Source organism: Gadus chalcogrammus, chromosome 15, assembly GCF_026213295.1.
Source record: "Gadus chalcogrammus isolate NIFS_2021 chromosome 15, NIFS_Gcha_1.0, whole genome shotgun sequence".
Lineage (NCBI taxonomy): Eukaryota > Metazoa > Chordata > Actinopteri > Gadiformes > Gadidae > Gadus > Gadus chalcogrammus.
In genome coordinates this window covers 8,612,487-8,633,476 of record NC_079426.1, presented here as the reverse complement: position 1 = coordinate 8,633,476, position 20,990 = coordinate 8,612,487, and the positions used below count along the sequence as shown (strand labels likewise).

The 20,990-nt window shown below is 50.1% G+C and overlaps 5 protein-coding genes across 6 annotated transcripts in view; 2 read left to right on the top strand and 3 right to left on the bottom strand.

The window, feature by feature from the left end:
• The window catches only part of LOC130404975 (potassium voltage-gated channel subfamily KQT member 5-like), a 21,915-nt gene extending 21,297 nt beyond the window's left edge, over positions 1 to 618 (bottom strand). The window contains exon 1 of the mRNA XM_056609929.1: positions 74 to 618. Within this exon, the coding sequence (XP_056465904.1) occupies positions 74 to 423 (350 nt within the window). The 5' untranslated portion in view covers positions 424 to 618. The remainder of the gene's footprint in view (positions 1 to 73) is intronic.
• Positions 619 to 1,575: 957 nt separating this feature from the next.
• LOC130404516 (CB1 cannabinoid receptor-interacting protein 1-like) lies at positions 1,576 to 4,618 on the top strand. Its single transcript, XM_056609299.1, has 3 exons — positions 1,576 to 1,754; positions 3,135 to 3,279; positions 3,433 to 4,618. Exons 1-3 carry the CDS (start codon positions 1,576 to 1,578, stop codon positions 3,595 to 3,597), a joined length of 489 nt encoding a protein of 162 aa, XP_056465274.1. The 3' UTR covers positions 3,598 to 4,618.
• Positions 2,660 to 15,498, bottom strand: LOC130404514 (lysophosphatidylserine lipase ABHD12-like). 2 transcript variants are annotated; one of them, XM_056609296.1, is made up of 14 exons: positions 15,374 to 15,498; positions 14,730 to 14,898; positions 10,670 to 10,791; positions 10,196 to 10,301; positions 9,948 to 10,067; positions 9,611 to 9,641; positions 8,849 to 8,894; positions 8,362 to 8,491; positions 7,711 to 7,748; positions 7,487 to 7,566; positions 7,177 to 7,259; positions 6,891 to 6,969; positions 6,366 to 6,493; positions 2,660 to 5,869 (listed from the first exon to the last, which is right to left on the bottom strand). In XM_056609296.1, exons 2-14 carry the CDS (start codon positions 14,894 to 14,896, stop codon positions 5,833 to 5,835), a joined length of 1,167 nt encoding a protein of 388 aa, XP_056465271.1. In that variant the 5' UTR covers positions 14,897 to 14,898; positions 15,374 to 15,498; the 3' UTR covers positions 2,660 to 5,832. The 2 variants fall into 2 exon arrangements, with proteins under 2 accessions (XP_056465271.1, XP_056465270.1); XM_056609295.1 differs by lacking the exon at positions 15,374 to 15,498 and having other exon boundaries at positions 14,730 to 15,074.
• Positions 15,488 to 18,254, top strand: gins1 (GINS complex subunit 1 (Psf1 homolog)). Its single transcript, XM_056609297.1, has 7 exons — positions 15,488 to 15,810; positions 16,017 to 16,081; positions 16,529 to 16,627; positions 16,793 to 16,883; positions 16,984 to 17,100; positions 17,333 to 17,407; positions 17,727 to 18,254. Exons 1-7 carry the CDS (start codon positions 15,736 to 15,738, stop codon positions 17,793 to 17,795), a joined length of 591 nt encoding a protein of 196 aa, XP_056465272.1. The 5' UTR covers positions 15,488 to 15,735; the 3' UTR covers positions 17,796 to 18,254.
• ninl (ninein-like) overlaps positions 17,991 to 20,990 on the bottom strand; it is a 23,432-nt gene continuing 20,432 nt past the window's right edge. Inside the window, exons 26-29 of the mRNA XM_056609294.1 lie at positions 20,631 to 20,744; positions 19,715 to 19,924; positions 19,376 to 19,489; positions 17,991 to 19,083 (exon numbers count right to left, since the gene is read on the bottom strand). Coding sequence (XP_056465269.1) covers positions 18,892 to 19,083; positions 19,376 to 19,489; positions 19,715 to 19,924; positions 20,631 to 20,744 — 630 coding nt within the window. The 3' untranslated portion in view covers positions 17,991 to 18,891. The remainder of the gene's footprint in view (positions 19,084 to 19,375; positions 19,490 to 19,714; positions 19,925 to 20,630; positions 20,745 to 20,990) is intronic.

Below are 20,990 nucleotides of genomic sequence, written 5' to 3'. Positions count from 1 at the left end.
CTGATTGGCTGAGGGCTTCAGGTGAGTTGGAGCGCGGACCGGAGTCGGAGGCGCTCTGCGCGCGGATACTCACACGAAGGCGTGGTACACGAAGGCCCAGCCGCGCGGCCGCTCAAGCACGTTGTACAGGTAGTTCTGCAGCCGCCGATAGCGCGCGGTCCTCCGGTTGCTCTGCGCGCTGTAGGTCAGCGGCTTCCCCAGCAGGCTAAGCCGCGCGCCCTGCTTCTGGGCCTCGGTGCCCCCGGTCCCGCCGGGGGAGAGCAGCCCGTCCACGAGGCAAACCGGTATGTTCCCCTCCTGCCGTCCTCCCTCCACGTCCCTCAGCCCGGGGCCGCGCGCTGGGCGCCCCGGGGGGCCGGACCGGGGGCCGGGGGACCAGAGCCCTGGTCGGACCGGGTCCTCTCCGGTGTGGTGGCGGGGCATCGCGTTGGCAGCACTGGGACCCCGGGGGGACTTCTCATGGAGCGGAACCGGACCAGTGGAGCGGGAGACACGTGAAGCCGGTGCACGTGCTGCTGTGTTCACTCCTTACGAGGGGTCATGAATAATTCCTCATTCATAACTAATTTTCATAATTAATACAATCATAGCCGCGTCCGCTAGGCCGTCTGCAACAGACACGGGAAGAGTCGGGTTATGAAGGAGAGGATACCGGGAGGAGCTCTCTCTCTCTCTCTCTCTCCTCTCTCTCTCTCTCTCTCTCTCTCTCTCTCTCTCTCTCTCTCTCTCTCTCTCTCTCTCTCTCTCTCTCTCTCTCTCTCTCTCTCTCTCTCTCTCTCTCTCTCTCTCTCTCTCTCTCTCTCTCTCTCTCCTCTCTCTCTCTCTCTCTCTCTCTCTCTCTCTCTCTCTCTCTCTCTCTCTCTCTCTCTCTCTCTCTCTGTGGTGTTGACACGAGACCCCGAAGTAGAGAGAGAGAGATAAAGTGGTAGAGAGAACTCTGTGTTTACAGTAGGCTCATTTCAGATTAACTCTGTCGTCCTCGAACGTCAGCGGCTCGCGGACCGTCGCTGTTATTTACACGCAGAATGACGCACGTGGGGCACTATTGTTTTTATTAATTATACTTCAATGTAGTTTATTCATAATACACCGTGGTGTAGTACCCCGGTCCTCCACCAGAGACCGCCCTTTAAGCGCGACGGATTTAGAGTCTGAGGGGGGCCTCTGGTGGTGGACTGGGGGACCACTAGTCCGAGGGGGGCCTCTGGTGTTGGACCGGGGGATCACTAGTACGAGGGGGTCCTCTTGTGGAGGACCGGGGGATAGCCCGAGACCCCCCCCCAAAAAAAAAACAGAACCGGTCCTCGGATCTTCGGTGTGTGTGTGTGTGTGTGTGTGTGTGTGTGTGTGTGTGTGTGTGTGTGTGTGTGTGTGTGTGTGTGTGTGTGTGTGTGTGTGTGTGTGTGTGTGTGTGTGTGTGTGTGTGTGACGGGGATTGAGGATTATCCCCCGGGATTACGGATCGCCTCAAGGACTCCTTGGTCTCTCTTCGCCGTCGGATCCTCCGTCCCCGACTAGACGGTCTGGACCTGCGGACCTGAGGGGGGTACCGAGCCGCGGACCGTGTGACACAGCATGTCGTCCGTCCCCCAGCTGGTGAAGGTGGGCGTGTCCCTGAAGATGCTGCCCAATCACAGCCCCGTGTTCTTCAAATCGGACGGCGCGCGGTTCGGCCAGACCCGGACCATCAAGCTGCTGACCGGCTCCAAGTACCGGGTCGAGGTGGTCGTGAGACCAGGAGCCGTGGAGGCAAGGTGAGTCCCGGGTGGGAGTGGGGTGGGGGGGGGCTAATACAAACATAACAAACGATAGGATCGGACCGACCCTCGCTAGTCCCGCGCTGATGGGCTCAGGGTTTAAATGCTCGTTACTAATGTTGCGTTTTACAACAATGACACCAGAACGGTCCGCCTCTGGTGGAGATCTGCAGCGAGGCTGTCAATCACCGCAGCGAGGCTGTCGATCACCGCAGTTAGGCTGTCAATCTCGGCAGAGGCTGTCAATCACCGCAGTGATCTGTCAGAATGACAGCCTCGCTGCAGTGAATATCAATCACCGCAGCGAGGCTGTCAATCACCGCAGTGAGGCTGTCGATCGCCGCAGCGAGACCGTCAATCACTGCAGCGAGGCTGTCAATCACTGCGTTGACGTCCAATGCTTTGGTCCGGACTGATCTCCCCAGACATTAAGGTCATGAAATGCAGTTTATATGAATCAACACTTTGCTGCTAGACTAATGCAATCACACTATAATATGGTATATGGAAGATAATATGGATTATATCGAAAAATATATATTTTCCATAAATCTTTTTCAACACAAAATGACGGGGTTTTGGGAGGCGGGGCTTAAGCCCCCCTGATGAATTAAACATTGTGATTTTAAAGAACACGCTCAGGGATGTGGGGGGCGTGTTATCTCCAGGGGCGTCTCTAGGTTTTTGAAATATCCTGGGCAGGGAAAGGGAAAATACGTGCGTAGGGCGTGGCATTTCTTTTGTATGCTTTATTGCGCATACACATTTTTTCATAATGCGTTACCAAAATGCACAAACTACGCAGTTTATTATAGCTCTAAATAGCTATGTTACTGCTGTGCTGCTTATCTCCAGACATCTAAAGTTCCATTCAAGTTATTATATATATATATATATATAGCCTATATATATATATGACTGGGGATAGGATAGGTTATTCCACTTGAGGTGGTAGACAGTCTGGTTATGTTTGTTTTTAAACAGTTTATTCTCTTACCAGAAGGACTATCTAGAAGGACTAGGCTACTTTATTTTGAGATGCCCCTGAAATCCCCATGTTTGTTTCTAGTGTAAAGCAAGCAAAAAAAAAAAAATTTTACATTCAGGGCTAATTAAATAATATCTGGTGCTTTAGCCCCGAATGAAACAGCCTGATGCCACTGGTTACCTCCATGGTGACAGACAACGTTGCGTATGAAGTCCGATCAGACAAATTATCCTTGTTTACACAAAACTATAGTGGTTGGGGGTTCAATGGCTCTTTAACACAAAGTAACGAGTTCCTAATCATAAATAACACCGTATTACTACTAAAGGCGTCGCGCCCCACTGACAGGAGCCGTAAGTCCTAACGATAACAAGCGTCTTCCGGTCCAGGTCCATGAGCGTGGGCGGGACCAGCTTCCCCCTGGAGCAGCAGTCCAAAGACCCCCAGGCCGGGGTCTACAGCGGCCAGTACGACACGGAAGGCGTGACCCGTACCAAGAGCGGAGAGCGCCAGCCCGTCCAGATCATCATCCAGGTGAGGAAACCAGTTCAGAACCCAGTGTCAAACCACTTTGGAAACCAGTTCAGAACCCAGCGTGTAGACCAGTTTATAAACAACCATGTAAACCAGTGTGTGAACCAGTTTATATATCAGTTTACCCTAACCCAGGTTCTAACCTGTGCTCAGTTCTCCGAGGTTGGCAGCCTGGAGACGGTGTGGCAGGTCAAGTTCTACAACTACAGCAAGAGGGACCACTGCCAGTGGGGCAACAGCTTCAGCAGCATCGAGTACGAGTGCAAACCCAGCGACACGTGCACCCTCATGTGGATCAACAAGGAGATGTTCCTCTGAGACCGGACCGGACCGGCCGTCTCCATGGTGATGAGGTCACACCAAAACTGTAGATGTGTTCTGAACTGTGAGGTAGAAGTACGTAAACATGTGGTTTCCGTGGTAACGAAGGGATTTCCTGCTTGTTTTTACATGTAACATATTGTTAGGTGTGTCCTGTGTGTGTTTTGCGTTTTTTATATTGTTCTTACATGTGATATAAATTGTTAGGTAGTATTTTACATTATTGATGATCTGTGTTTATAACCATGACCAGCCAACATGTTACTTTAACTTTACCAAAACATGTAGATATTATCATCTAGAGCTAAACATGAAGAACTGAACATCTAGAGCTAAACATCTGGAGCTAAACATCTGGAGCCTAAACATCTAGATCTAATCATCTAAAGCTAAGCATTTAGATATAATCATCTAGATATAATCATGTAGAGGTACATGATCTTTGAAACTCTGGTATTCAGGGATGTGTTGTGTTTTCTAGAAGTGTCAAAAGGTGTCAAACTACTATGGAACTGTTTGTTTATCAAAAAGTTTTTCATTGTTATAATATTTAGTTGGAATAATTTACATTTTAATTGTATTTTTAGATCGATTGACCTATGCAGCATTAACAACCACACATGAAATATTAACCTTTGATACGTTGTCATGTTATTCTGATGGTTCAGCTTTTGTGAATATACATACTTTTAATAAATAATTTGCAGGCCATGATGACATCAGAGCCTTTACACTTTATTTCATTTCAATAACTGACCTAAATGAGGCTTCCAGAGGTCGACTGATCTGATAGGACAAACACAATCTCTCCTGTCCATGGTATCCAGAGGTCTAAGGACTGGATCCGGTTCTGACCAGGACCTGGACCCCATCTCCTAATGATCCTAAACCAGATCTTCATTCCAGTTACACACCAGATCCAGTCCAGTTTTTATCTGCTTCTCAGTCTCAACAACTACCACACCTCATTTAGATATGCAAATGTCCAGCTCTACAGCAATGCTCGTGATTGGTCTTCTAAACCTAAAAGCGGAATAATCAAAAAGGTACGGTACTGATTGGTCGCCTCACAAACCCACCAACCAATCATGGGAGAGCGATAACACTGGCTTCATATTGAGATGGTCTGAGTCCACTCTTCATACTGGTTCTGTTGGGACCAGCAAGACCCTCTAGACCCCCAGACTATATGACGGGGGTTAGTGATCCTCAGACCTGATGTCACTACATGACAGGGGTTAGTGATCCTCGGATGTGATGTCACTACATGATGGGGGTTAGTGATCCTCAGACGTGATGTCACTACATGACGGGGGTTAGTGATCCTCAGACGTGATGTCACTACATGACGGGGGTTAGTGATCCTCAGACGTGATGTCACTACAAGATGGGGGTTCATGATCCTCAGACGTGATGTCACTACACAATGGGAGTTAGTGATCCTCAGACGTGATGTCACTACACGATGGGGGTTAGTGATCCTCAGACGTTATGTCACTACACGATGGGGGTTCATGATCCTCAGACGTGATGTCACTACACGATGGGGGTTAGTGATCCTCAGACGTGATGTCACTACATGATGGGGGTTCATGATCCTCAGACGTGATGTCACTACATGATGGGGGTTAGTGATCCTCAGACGCGATGTCACTACATGATGGGGGTTCATGATCCTCAGACGTGATGTCACTACACGATGGGGGTTAGTGATCCTCAGACGTGATGTCACTACATGGCGGGGCTGAGTGATGAAACGTTTAAAATGGTTCCCTGATTGTTCCCGATACGGAACAATAAAGCTTTCTAAAATACAACACAAGGTACTCTCATACATTGATGATCAATACCTTAGAACATTTCAGTCAAACGCTAAATCAGAATTAGGTGTGTCACTCAAAACAAACCAATCAGAGAGCAGGAGGCACACGGGATGGAAGGCTCGTCTTCAAAGGTCTGACCAATCGTGTGCACCGTGCTTCCATGGCAACCATCAACATTAGAGTCACTTCCTTTTTGGGTGTAGGTGTGTGTGCATGTGCATGTGTGCATGTGTGTGGGAATTCTAAATTCCGGTATTAACATTCTGTCGTCCTTTCAGAGACACACACCCACAAAGATCTGGTGTGAATGTGTGTTTAAGTGTGTTGGTGTGTGATTGAGTGTGTGCATGTGTGCTTAAGTGTGTGCGTGTGTGTACGTGTGTGTGTGTGTTCCAGGCTGCGGAGGTCCTCATTGTGTGTTTGGATGCAAGGCTCCAAAGAAGTCACTGAAACACAAGAGGGAGGGTTGGTGAGTCCTAGCCTTGTGTTAGCGTGGCAATGTGTTACAGTAGCATTGTGTTAGCATGGCAATGTGTTTCAATAGCATTATGTTAGCATGGCAATGTGTTTCAGTAGCATTGTGTTAGCATGGAAATGTGTTTCACTAGCATTGTGTTATCATGGCAATGTGTTTCACTAGCATTGTGTTAGCATGGCAATGTTTTTCGCTACCATTGTTTATCATGGCAATGTGTTTCACTAGCATTGTGTTAGCATGGCAATTTGTTTCACTAGCATTGTGTTAGCACGGAAATGTGATTCACTAGCATTGTGTTAGCATGGCAATGTGTTTCACTAGCATTGTCTTAGCATGGAAATGTGTTTCACTAGCATTGTGTTAGCATCATCATGTATTTGACTAGAATTGTGTTAGCATGGTAATGTATTTAGTTAGCAGGGTTTTAGTTAGGTGCTAGCTGGGTGCTAGCTGGGTGCTAGTACCTGAGGATGTGGGGCAGCTCGGGGCTCCTGTAGATGAACTTGTGCTTGTAGCCCAGCGAGGCTTGGAACGGGATGAACTGCACCTTGTGGCCGCTCAGACTCTTGGAGCGAGCCGCCGCCGCGTACAGCTGAGAAACCACAGACCAGAGCTCAGGACCAGAGCCCAGGACCAGAGCCCAGGACCAGAGCCCAGGACCAGACCCCAGGACCAGAGCCCAGGACCAGAGCCCAGGACCAGAGCCCAGGACCAGAGCCCAGGACCAGACCTCAGGACCAGACCTCAGGACCAGGGCTCAGGACCAGAGCTCAGGACCAGAGCTCAGGACCAGACCCCAGGACCAGACCTCAGGACCAGAGCCCAGGACCTTCAGGACCATACCCCAGGACCAGAGCTCAGGACCCTTTACCCCATAGACTCATACGCTGCCATACATTAGATAAGCATGAGGTGGAGGAGAGACAGGTGGAGCAGAGAGGTGGAGGAGAGACAGGCAGGGGGAGACAGGGGGAGGTGTCGAGCCTCACCTTCCTCCCCAGGTGGAAGGGAACCACGCTGTCGTCCTCAGCATGAAGGATCAGCACCGGACACGAGATGTGGTTCACACTGCGGAGACAGAGAGCCTGCTGGAACCAGGGGATCCACTGGGGAACCCACTGGGACCACCGAGAGGATCCCACTGGGACCACAGAGAGGTGTGTGTGTGTGTGTGTGTGTGTGTGTGTGTGTGTGTGTGTGTGTGTGTGTGTGTGTGTGTTGTGTGTGTGTGTGTGTGTGTGTGTGTGTGTGTGTGTGTGTGTGTGTGTGTTTTACTTCTCATCGCTGGCGAAGCGGATGTCGTTGGCGGAGATGGCGTCTAAGAAGAACCAATCGAAGCCAGGTAGGTACCGGTAGACCTGGAGAGAGAGAGAGACAGGTAACCAGCAGAGAGAGGGTGAGGTAGTGAGTGAGAGATGGAGAGGGTGAGGTAGTGAGAGTGAGGTGGAGAGGGTGGAGGTAGTGAGTGAGTGAGAGGGTGAGGTAGTGAGTGAGTGAGAGGGTGAGGTAGTGAGTGAGAGATGGAGAGGGTGAGGTAGTGAGAGAGTGAGAGGGGGAGGTAGTGAGAGAGTGAGGCATAGTGTACCATAGAGAAGGGGTGGCTTCTAGCTTCCTCTCTGATGTTGGTGAACGGGGACTCCAGGACCAGAGCGTCTGGAGGACTTCCTGCAACACACAACTGCCATGACACACTAAAACACAATGACTAATACACACAGCAGTAGGTACACACTGTTACACACAGCTACCAGTACACACGCCACCAGTTAGAATTCCACACCACTGCTCCCAGTGACCCATTCATCATACCTGTGTCACTGAGTCTTCTCACCAGGTTGGTGGCCACTCTGAAACACACAAAGGTGCACACATGACTGACTGACTGACTGGTAGTGAGTTACTGACTGACTGACTGACTGACTGGTAGTGAGTGACTGGTAGTGAGTGACTGACTGACTGGTAGTGGCTGACTGACTGACTGACTGACTGGTAGTGACTGACTGACTGACTGACTGACTGGTAGTGACTGACTGGTAGTGACTGACTGACTGACTGGTAGTGACTGACTGGTAGTGAGTGACTGACTGACTGGTAGTGGCTGACTGACTGACTGACTGACTGGTAGTGACTGACTGACTGACTGACTGACTGGTAGTGACTGACTGGTAGTGACTGACTGACTGACTGGTAGTGACTGACTGACTGGTAGTGAGTGACTGACTGACTGACCGGCTGACTGACTGACAGTGACTGACTGACTGACTGGTAGTGAGTGACTGACTGACTGGTAGTGACTGACTGACTGACTGACTGACTGACTGGTAGTGAGTGACTGACTGACTGGTAGTAACTGACTGACTGACTGACTGGTAGTGAGTGACTGACTGACTGACCGGCTGACTGACTGACAGTGACTGACTGACTGACTGGTAGTGAGTGAGTGAGTGAGTGAGTGAGTACCCGGTCCCCAGCGAGTGGCCCCAGACGTAGAGGGGCTTGTTGGCGACGGCGCGTTTGAGCCGGTGGTACATGAACAGAGAGTCGGCGGTCATGCCCCCCTCGGAGGGGCTGCCGTCGGAGTCCCCCCAGCCTGGGGACAGAATACACACAGTACACATCGGTATACACAGAGAGTACACATTAGAATACACCTGTATACACAGAGTACACATTAGAATCCAAGAAGTATACTAAATATATATATACATAATAGTAGTACACACATTATAATACGTTCAGAATAAATACAATATACATACAATGTACATAATACATATTATAATATGTACACACATACAGTATATCTATTATTACATACAGAATACATAATAAATATAATGTACGTAAAACATATTTAGACTCTCCTACCACAAGTACTGCCTTCCCATGCATATAACGTTCCTAAATATACATGAACAATAGGTCTGCTGTGTGGGTGTGTGCGTACCTCGGTAGTCAAATGTGACCACATGGTAGCCAAATGAACTGAGCACCTGAGACAGAGAGAAAATAAACATTCATTCATAATTTCCATGGAATTTAACCCCCAACCGCGCTTTACCCCGAGTGTGCATATATATATATTTATACAACGGGGGACCTAAATCCAGCGATCTGATTGGTTCCCAACTGTTGTATAATGAGCGTATACATAACTGCTATGACGCCCGATCATTTTGTGAAAGTTTGCATATCACTCTGCGCCTGGAAGTAGAAACAGTTACAAAGTAAAACATATGTTGGATGATGGAGAGCGTGTAAATGTTGTTACTCCGGGAGTGAGCAAGGCGATGGAGAGACTAACGAAAGCTTAGGCACACGGCGAGTGAACTGCTCCATAGGATAAATTGCCGGCGAACCGCTCTATCGGAGCCTTCTCTCGGAGGGACGCTAAAGTGTGTTGCATAGCGACCGTCGATGCATAGCGGCAGCCAGGAGGGACTACTTTTTTGTATTCTATAATTAAACGGCTATTTTGACTTTCTTGGTTTCTTTTTAAATGTAGTGTGTCTATGACTTTCGTTTCGCCATAATAGTAACCGTTGTATAAAAGCAATAGATCACTTCAGTCAGTGGCATGTGCTCATTATACCACAGCCTGGCGTGATCTATTGCTTAAATATATGCATAGATATATATCTATATATATATATATATATATCTATATAAATAAATGCATACACATGCGCGTGTGTGTGCGTGTGTGTACCTTGTACAGCTGTACTCTGTGGTCACCCCCCCTGCAGAGAATAATGAGTCAGATTCCAGATCTCAAGATCAGATACACATACAAATACATCTTTAAAATCATTTGAAAAGTGATTTTAGTACTTTCAGTAACACAACCACCAATGCCTCCAGTGAGCTAAAGTGCTGATCTGACAGGTTTCATATAACAGTCATGTGACCACCAGCAGGTGCAGTGGTGTGTGTGTGTGTGTGTGTGTGTGTGTGTGTGTGTGTGTGTGTGTGTGTGTGTGTGTGTGTGTGTGTGTGTGTGTGTGTGTGTGTGTGTGGTGTGTGTGTGTGTGTGTGTGTGTGTGTACCTGGTCCCTGCGTTGCCATGGAGATAGAGGATGACAGGGTGAGGTGAGAGCAGCGCAGCATCGTACCAGTCTCTGTCTTTACCCTGAGCCTCCGCCCACATCTGGGCGGGCACCGTGTGCCTTAAACACACAACACACACACGTGACGCAAGGCCAATGTGTCTAGGATGTGTATACAGTGGGAAGATAGTGTGTAGTGTGTTTGTATATATTGAGTAGTGTGTGTATAGTGAGTGTGTAGTGTTTACCAGACTCCTATCTTGAAGCCGCTCTCTGGCTCCAGGTAGTAGTTGACTGTGTGGTTCAGACCATGGTCTGATGGTCTCTTCAGGTCTATGAAGTATGGCAGCCTCACTGCAAACACACACACACACACACACACACACACACACACACACACACACCACACACACACACACACACACACACACACACACACACACACACACACACACACACACACACACACACACACTATAACAGGGCTAAAGACAGACCAACAGGTAACCGACAGTGAGACAGACAGGTAGAGTCAGACAGGACAACAGGTAGAGACAGACAGACAGGTAGAAAGAGACAGACCAACGGGTAGAGACATACAGACCAACAAGTAGAGACAGTGAGACAGACAGGTAGAGACATACAGACCAACAGGTAGAGACAGTGAGACAGACAGGTAGAGACAGACAGGCCAACAGGTAGAGACAGACAGAAAGACTCACCGAAGTTGAGGAATACTAGTTTGGCCTGGATGGAGGGGCAGAGCTTCACCAGGACAGGGATACAGAAGTACACCAGAAGAATCCACATCAGAATCCTCTTCACTTTGCCTGCCAAACCTAGCCTGGAACACACACACAGGAATGAGAGCTAAGCTAGGCGAATGAACAAGAGTTAAGCCAGGCAAATGGATGACTGATAGACTAGGCTAATGGATGAGAGATAGGCTAATGGATGACAGATAGACTAGGCTTATGATTGAGAGCTAGGCTAATGGATGAGAGATAGGCTAAGCTAATGAACGAGACATAAGCAAGGATAATGGATGTGTGCTATGCTATGCTAATGGATGTGAGCTAGGCTTAAGAAATACAAGTCAGGTCAACAGAGGAAATGATTACACTCACTTTCCCTTTAATAATGAAACACACACACACACACACACACACACACACACACACACACACACACACACACACACACACACACACACACACACACACACACACACACACACACACACACACACACACACACACACTCTGCTGGGAGAGCAGAGCTATCAACTGGATAAATAATGTACTGCGAGAGGGCGCGAGTGCGAGAGAGCGAGACAAAGAGGGAGAGGGAGAGAGCGAACACCCTAATCCATAACGATGACTCCACACAACAGGAGGGTATCAGAGGTCACATCACAGGCCAAAGTCACGTCCACCGGCCATAAAGATCAGTGGAGGAAAGATTCTGTTTCTATGGTAACCAACATTCGCCTTTTTCCAAATCTGGGGCAGCGAAAAAGTTTAAAAGATCTTTCAGCAAACTACAGTATAAATTACGCTGATTATTATTACTGGATAGTTTTCATGCCTCATGGCAGTATCGTAGCTTAGCCTAGCCTTAGCATTAGCATTACATGGAGACCAGGTTAGGAGTTAGCACAGCAGCATGATGCTATAATTAGCAGAGGATTAGCTGGGCATCACCTGTACTTTTATTAGCCCAGCGACCAGATTAGAGCAGGGTTGCTAATCTGGTGGCTAGCCTCCAGTCAAAACTCTACTCAACATCCCTCAGTCTCACATCTCACTGACGACCAGGTGGAGAGAGACAGAGGTAGAGGCCGACAGAGAGAGACACAGGCAGATAGAGAGAGACAGCGGTATAGACACTGAGAGACAGACAGAAGGAGAGAGACAGAGGTATAGACAAAGAGAGAGAGACGGTCAGAGCTAGACAGAAAGACATGGGAGGTATTTTAAGACACTCAGCATTGCCGTCCCTTGTTCAGCAGAACCACTTCCTCATTGAGGGCCCAGTTCTCCTCTCTCCTGATGACGCCAAGCCACGCTCTTCCTGTCACCCCCCCCCCCCCCCCCACTAAGACATGTTGACTGTCAGAAACCGACCTGAGAGCCAACCCACGCCACTGCTTAGGGCATAGTCAAAGTGACATGGTAACACAATGCTAACTATCGAGATGCGTATAGCAGTGTGCTTATCATGAGAAATGTACACGCTATAAGCATACTAAGCATACTGTATAGTCCTGGCATTACTGCCACATGATGACCATGTGGATGGGATGACAAGGCAAGAAATGATGAGAACCCAGAGAGCAGGAGGCTTCTGAAGGGAGCGTCTGAAGGGAGCAAGGGAGCGCCTGAAGGGAGCGTCTGAAGGGAGCAAGGGAGCGCCTCAAGGGAGCGCCTCAAGGGAGCGCCTCAAGGGAGCGCCTGAAGGGAGCGTCTGAAGGGAGCAAGGGAGCGTCTGAAGGGAGCGTCTGAAGGGAGCGTCTGAAGGGAGCGACTGAAGGTGGTGAGCAGGAACAGCAGCGCTCTGTGGAGAGCCAGAGGAACAGCAGCGCTCTGTGGAGAGCCAGAGGAACAGCATCGCTCTGTAGAGAGCCAGAGGAACAGCAGCGCTCTGTGGAGAGCCAGAGGAACAGCAGCGCTCTGTCACGTCAGCGGGGGCGACATACAGAACAGAGACACCTCAACCACATCGCTGTGAGACCAGAGTTAACTGTGTGATGTTGTTGCTTCACTTCCTGTTTACTTCTCTATTGGCTCACTTCAGTTTCACTTCCACTGCCAACCTCAAAACCCAGGTGGCTCCTTCAAAGTAAAAGGCCCAAACTATTCCAGTTGGCTCCTTCAAAGTAAAAGAGCATCCCTCTTTGAACTACCCAGGACTGGCCAGCAGCAGGTCTGGACTGGTCAGCAGCAGGACTGGACTGGTCAGCAGCAGGACTGGCCCTAGGCAGGAGGCCCCTGACGGAGCCGGAGGACACTGCAGGGTTGAGACAGCTGGAGACCAGCCAGGAGCCTGCCCCCCTATACCCCTGGTCCAGACCCCTATACCCCTGGTCCAGACCCTTATACCCCTGGTCCAGACCCCTATAGCCCTGGTCCAGACCCCTATACCCCTGGTCCAGACCCCTATAGCCCTGGTCCAGACCCCTATAGCCCTGATCTAGGTAGTACACAGCTCTATAACCCTGGTCTTTAACCTGATCTATAACCCTGGTCTTTAACCTGATCTATAACCTGGGCTATAACCTGGTCTATAACCTGGTCTATAATCTGGTCTATAACCTGGGCTATACCCTGGTCTATAACCTGGGCTATACCCTGGCCTATACCCTGCGCTATACGTCGGGAGGCCGTACAGCCCTACTGGGCTGCAGTAGGAGCCTGTGCGGTGTGTAAGGCACACGGCCGGGCGGGAACAGAATAGCCTGGGACACGTGTGGGTTGGATTTCAAACACCTGAGAGGAGGAGCAGCACTCTGTGGTCCACCTGCAGGTAGGCCGGCGGCCGCAGGGCCCTATGGCCTGTTGGGTTCTCCAAGGCTCCGTTAAGACTTCAGGAGGTGAACCATGGACACACATGTGGATGCCTCATACGTGGTGAAGAAACACAAACAAAAAGAGATGATAACACAATCTAATCAGAGGAGATGGACTGCATGTCTCCACATGTCCTACAGCAGTCTCCTGTCTGACCCCCTGGACATGGGGATGTCAACACTAACCCCTACAACAACACAACATTAACCCCTACAACCACACTAGCCCCCCCAACAAGACAACACTAACCACTACAGCAACACTAACCCCTAGAACACAACACTAACCCCTACAACAACACTAGCCCCTAGAACACAACACTAACCCCTAGAACACAACACTAACACCTACAACAACACTGGGCTATAACCTTGAACACAACACAACACTAACCCCTAAAACAACACTAACCCTTGAACACAACACTAACCCCTACAACAACACTAACCCCTAGAACACAACACTAACCCTAGAACAAAACTCTAACCCCTAGAACACAACACTAACCTCTAGAACAAACAACAAACCCCTTGAACACAATCCTAACCCCTCCGACAACATTAGCCCCTATAACACAATAACCCCTATAACACATCCACTGTATTTGACCATAACATTAACCCCTAGAGTCTCCACCTTATCTGTTGCCCCAGAGAATCAAACCCCAACCCAGTGAATAGACAGATTCACTGAAATGCTCGTCATCAGAGCCTTGACCTTTAACCTCATATCTGTCTGTCTTTTTCACACACACACACACACACACACACACACACACACACACACACACACACACACACACACACACACACACACACACACACACACACACACACACACACACACACACACACACACACACACACACACAGCACTAAGTAAAGCTGGGGAGATCAGAAACCATAGCGAGCTCCTATTGTCCAACCAGAGATCGAAAGAGACTGGAGCCATCCGGAGGACCGAGTGTCAACAGACTAGGAGCTCGGGAAGTTATACTGTAGTTACAGAAACTCAACATCATTATAATAGAGTAATAGTTAATAACAGACTAATAGATGATAGCATCTAGTTGCATCTCTACCATAACATCAAACCTTCCGGTTCAGGTCTAACGGTCATATAGGTCAGCCTGACAGGGGGTCTCGGTAGCTCTCTCCCAATGTCGGTAGTGACCCACATCTCGCAGTGTCTCCTAGGGTCCGCAAGGTCTCACCTCTTGAACGACTTGGCCATCCTCTTTTCCGGGTCGGTGCCCTGCGGCGCGCCGTGTCCCGCCTTTCCCTGCGGGGGGCAGCGCTTCACAGCCGGGTCGCTATCCTCCGGGGCGGCGGGGGGGACGCTGTCATGCTCGGCGGTCAGGGAGCTGGTCCGCTTTCGCATCACTGAAACGACCAGAGTGGATGTGAGAGGAGGGCTGGTCTCCCGGTCTCCCGGTGTCCTGGTCCAGGTAAAGGGCCCGTCACCCGCCGTGAGGAGCCGCTGTTTACACCGGACGAGCGGCTGGCGTTCTGCACTTTCTCCACATTGTTGGAGAAGTCTGTTATCTGCAGAGACCAGCTGACCGAAACATAGGCTCCGGTTGGCTCCCGGTCTCCGCCAATCAGAGGAGGGAAGCAGTGGGGGGATGGAGGGGGTCTGCGCTGAAACTGCGCTAACTACTAACAACTATGAACTACTATCTACCCAATATTACCCACTAACTACATATACTTGATTCAGAATGCATAAAGCTGGGAGCTGCTTTGTGCCTCGAGCAGACCGGAAGCTCATCTGGCACACAGGGGGAAAGCGACGAAACATTTAACACTTTAATAATTAATAATAATAATAATAATAATAATAATGTAAAATACGTACAACACGGTCCTTTCCACCTTCGGTTTTTCGTCCCGAGCTTCACAAAGTTAATAAATCTGACAGCTCGTCTTAAGGGATCCGGAGAAGCTGAAGCGCCTTCAGATCCTCCCGGCCTCCCGTCGTATCCGGTCACGTGACGACAACAAGGCGGAGTTCATGGTTTGCCGCGTAAAGTGAACCGGTTGTCCGCGGTGATCAGTCGAGTAGCAGTCAGGTTCTAGTCCTAGTACGTCTAACTAGTCCTTTAAACTCTCAGAGGTCCGAGTCCTCTAACTAGTACTCTAACCCCTCAGAGGTCCTATAACCTCTCAGAGGTCCGAGTCCTCCAAATAGTCCTCTAACCTCTCAGAGTGCTGATCGATATGTTCTGTGAGAAATCGATCGAGTTGATCAGGGAACTACAGCGCATGAGCGATGGACAGCTTCCCGCCTTTAACGTGAGTCACAGTAACCTTGTTAACTACCTAGTCGAATTAACATGGTTAAGTAGCTGGTTATTGAGTGACAGTAGCCTACTAGTAACTAGTCAATGTTAACTTGCTGGTTACTGTGAATATAGTGTTTAATATGAGTGACAGTACTAGTAGTTACCATCTAGTTAACATGGTTAACTAGCTGGTTGACGTGTGGATGTTGTGTTTAGGAGGACGGGATTCGACAGGTTCTGGAGGAGATGAAAGCTCTGTACGAACAGAACCAGAGCGACGTGTGAGTCTTGTTCAATCTATCTGTTTATATCTATGTTCTCTAGGTAGTTTATATCTTTGTTAGATAGTTTATGATAGATGTCTTTACGTCTACGTTCTAGATAGTTTGTCTATGTTCTAGTTTTTATCTATGTTCTAGAGATGTCTTTATTATGTATATGTTATAGAGCTATGTTTATATCTATGTTCTACTTTATATCAATGTTCTAGATAGTTTATATCTATGTATATCTAGCTATGTTATAGAGATGTCTTTATATTTTTGTTACATAGAGATGTTTATGTCTATTTCTATGTTCTAGAGAAGACGTGTTTATAACCTGTTGTAGATATGTTTATATCTATGTAATAGATAAATATGAACTGTTATAGAGTACGTATAGATATAGAGAAAAAGTTTTCCTCATGGTGTGTGATTTGCAGTAACGTGATTGTCTTCCTACCAAAGCAACGAGGCCAAAGGGGCGGGCCGGACGGACCTCATCCCCTCAATCAAGCTGAGACACTGCTGCCTGCTGAGGAACCAACGCTGCCTCAGTGCCTACCTGTGAGTCAGTGTTACACCTGGGAGTCAGTGTGCTACACCTGGGAGTAACGGTGTTAAACCTGGGCGTCATAGTGTTACACCTGGGAGCCATAGTGTTACACCTGGGAGTTACACCACCTTTGTCGTATTTTATATAGAATGTATCCAACCCAAAGCTTTCCTCAGGTACGACCGGCTGCTGAGGATCCGCGCGCTGCGCTGGGAGTACGGCAGCGTTCTCCCGCCCAACATCCGCTTCCACATGTGTTCTGAGGAGGTGAGGACCCGCCCCTATCAGGGTCTCCAACATGGCTGACATCCTGGACCCCTCCACCCACACTTACGTGTGTGTGTGTGTGTGTGTGTGTTCTGAGCAGCTGCAGTGGTTCAACCAGTACAAGAAGTCTCTGGCCAACTTCATGAGGTCCGTGGGAGGCGAGGAGGGGCTTGACATCACCCAGGACATGAAGCCCCCAAAGAGCCTCTACATAGAGGTAGGAGATCCCTTAGACCCAAAGCCTCTAGATAGAGGTAAGGGACCCCTAATGTCCCCTAGTGAGTCCCTGTTCCTACAGTCTCTAGAGGTACCATACCCCTAAGAGACCCTAGAGGTACCATACCCCTAAGAGTCCGCTAGTAGGGACCTGGTTTCACGTTATATTATTGTGAGGCAGCAGTGGTTACCGTGGTGTCTCATTGGTCGTCATGGTGATGTGTGTTTTGCAGGTCAGGTGTCTGAAGGACCATGGGGAGTTTGAGATCGACGACGGAACCATCATCCTTCTGAAGAAGAACAGCCAGGTATACTCCCATCACCATGGCAACAATCAGTCACACATAACCACGGCAACCCTCACTCATATCTCCTTGGAAACCAATCAGACTCATCATCACTGAAATTCCAAGACACTCGCATCACCATGGCAACACTCACACATCACAACAGCAACCATCAGACTCGCATCACCACGGCGACCCGAAGACACTCGCATCACCACAGCAACCATCAGACTCACACATTACCACGGCAACCATCAGACTCGCATCACCATGGTGAGGACCAGGTACACACACATTCCCACATCATGAAAACAAGTTTCTGATCCTTCTCTTCCTGCAGCACTTCCTGCCCAGGTGGAAATGCGAGCAGCTGATTCGCCAGGGGGTCTTGGAGCACGTGATGTCATGAGCCTTGACGGCGTTACCATGACCACCACAGGGAGGCCTGCTTTGTAAAAGCCTCCATGTATGCCTGGCTCCAACACCGCAAGACACATCGCTGCCCTTTTCCCAGATGTTGGTTTACAGCTCACCCTCCACCTGAACACACCTCCACCCACCTCCACCCACCTCCACCCACGTCCTCTTCATATGACGACAAGACCAAAGGAGTTAGGGTCAGGGTTGTGGGGTTTATTGCTGCAGGTTGAAACACGGCTCATGGGTCATGATTGTGTCCACTTCAACCTTGGGATTGGGACCCACATCCTGTACTAATACTTCAACATGTACATAAGTTACGTCCACCTGGACAGCAGTGCATTGGGGACAAAATGTATCAAAACTTCACCTGTAAATACTGTTTTGGTTTGAGTTGTACTAAATAAAGTTGTTTCTGCGCGAGACTCTGCATGTGGGCTTCTCTGGTCCGGCCTGGACCAGACCTCCATCTGGATCCTGGACCACTTTGGGTCCTGGTCCAGGGTTTAAGAAACACTGGTTTGAATGCAAAGATAATCCTGCAACGGTCTAGCAATACATCATATAACAAAGCTTTGGTCTAGAACATCACAACATATGGTGGATTGATCTAGAACATTAGAGCAACCTCATACAACACAACGTTTCCCTTCACAATGGTTATTAATGAGCCGGGGCCACGCAGGCTTCTTGGTCTGGGGGGGGGGGCACTCAGGCTCCTGGGTCTGGGGGGAGCATTCAGGGGGTTCCTGGGTCTCGGGACCAGACCATGTGAGAGTGTGGAGCCCTATGGCTAGACCTGAACCAGACCTAGGGGTGGAGCAGGACCCAGCACCCTTCCCTGGTCAGAGCCCCAGCCCCAGCCCCCTCCCTGGTCCGAGGCCCCAGCCCCCAGAGGGTACAGCTGCAGCGGTCCAGAGGTCCTGATCGCCACCAAAACACGCTTTAGAAAATAAACCTTTATTGATAGAAACCACCAGTCCTGCAGTACCGCGCGTGTCATGGATCAGAGTTTTTGGAGCACCAGAACATCTGCTCCACCGCACCAACCCCCTCCCGCTGGCCGGGGAGGGGTGGAGGAGGGGCTAGGTGGCCAGGCTCATGCGGACCATGTCCCTGATGAGGCTGTTGAGGGCCGAGACCTTGTCCTCCAGCACGCCGCTCCTCTTCTCTGCGTTCTTCTGCCGGCTCTCGGTCACCTGGAGGGCCTTCACCAGCTGGGAGTTCTCCAGGTAGAGGGACTGGAGCAGCTGGGAGGACTGGAGGCTGGAGCCCACCTGGAGACACACACACACACACTGCTTTACCAGCCTGTCTGTCTATATGAGTGAATGAGGGTGAGTACCTGCTCTGTTAGTGAGTGAGTGAGAAGGTGAGTACCTGCTCTGAGTGAGAAGGTGAGTACCTGCTCTGTGAGTGAGTAGGTGAGAGGGTGAGTATCTAATCTGTGAGCGAGTAGGTGAGTGCCTGCTCTGCTCTGTGAGTGAGTGAGAGGGTGAGTACCTGCTCTGTGAGTGAGAGGGTGAGTACCTGCTCTGTGAGTGAGTAAGAGGTTGAGAGGGTGAGTACCTGCTCCGTGAGCTGCTGGCTCTTGTCCTGCAGCAGCAGACGGAGGCTCTTCACCTTCGTCTCTGTCTGCTGCAGCCGCTCCTGAACCTCAGCCAGCTGCTGCTGCTGCTGCTCCTACACGCACACACACACACACACACACACACACACACTGAAAAACTGTGCTACTGCTAATGCCACTGACGCTATCATGCAGCTAGCATAGATGCCGAAGCTATTGTACTACACCGAGGATGCTGCAGCTAGCGTGCTAGCGATAGCATGATACTGCTAGCACACTACAGCTAGCGTGCTTTAGCGAGCATTCTGCAGACGGCTTGCTGCTACAGCCAGGGCTACCTGGTGCATGTGCAGCTGGCTGCTGGCCTGCAGGGCCTGGGTCCGGAGCTCCTCTTCCAGCCCCTGACTCCTCCTTATCTGCTCCTCCAGACGCACCTGGAGGAGGTGCAGCTGCTGCCTGGACGACCCTTCCACCTCCTGCCTCACCTCCTGCAGCTGCTGGGACACCTTAGCCTGTAGCACGGCCCTGCTGGTGTCAGACCTCACCGCCTGGCACACAGACACACAGGTCAGCTTCACACAGACACACAGGTCAGCTTCAGACAGACACACAGGTCAGCTTCAGACAGACACACAGGTCAGCTTCACACAGACACACAGGTCAGCTTCACACAGACACACAGGTCAGCTTCAGACAGACACACAGGTCAGCTTCAGACACACAGGTCAGCTTCAGACAGACACACAGGTCAGCTTCACACAGACACACAGGTCAGCTTCACACAGACACACAGGTCAGCTTCACACAGACACACAGGTCAGCTTCACACAGACACACAGGTCAGCTTCACACAGACACACAGGTCAGCTTCAGACAGACACACAGGACAGCTTCAGACACACAGGTCAGCTTCAGACAGACACACAGGTCAGCTTCACACAGACACACAGGTCAGCTTCACACAGACACACAGGTCAGCTTCAGACAGACACACAGGTCAGCTTCAGACACACAGGTCAGCTTCAGACAGACACACAGGTCAGCTTCACACAGACACACAGGTCAGCTTCACACAGACACACAGGTCAGCTTCAGACACACAGGTCAGCTTCAGACAGACACACAGGTCAGCTTCACACAGACACACAGGTCAGCTTTACACAGACACACAGGTCAGCTTCAGACAGACACACAGGTCAGCTTCAGACAGACACACAGGTCAGCTTCAGACAGCGGTGTAGTGCTGGCCGCTACCTGGTCTTCAGCCATGGTCCTGGCTGACTCCAGCTGGGTGTGACGGGACCGGAGGGTCTGGCAGTCCTGGTTCAGCCTCTGGACCTCCTCCTCCTGGTTCTGGACCAACGACACCTGGGGGGACACAGGGACTGTTAGGGGGCAGGGCTACAGTGACTTTGGGGGGGCGGGGCTACAGGGACTGTTAGGGGGCAGGGCTACAGTGACTTTTTGGGGGCGGGGCTATAGGGACTTTTGGGGGGGAGCTACAGGAACTGTTCGGGGCGGGGCTAAAGTGACTGTTCGGGGCGGGGCAACAGCGACTGTTGGGGGCGGGGCTACAGGGACTGTTGGAGGGAGGGGCTACAGGGACCGTTGGAG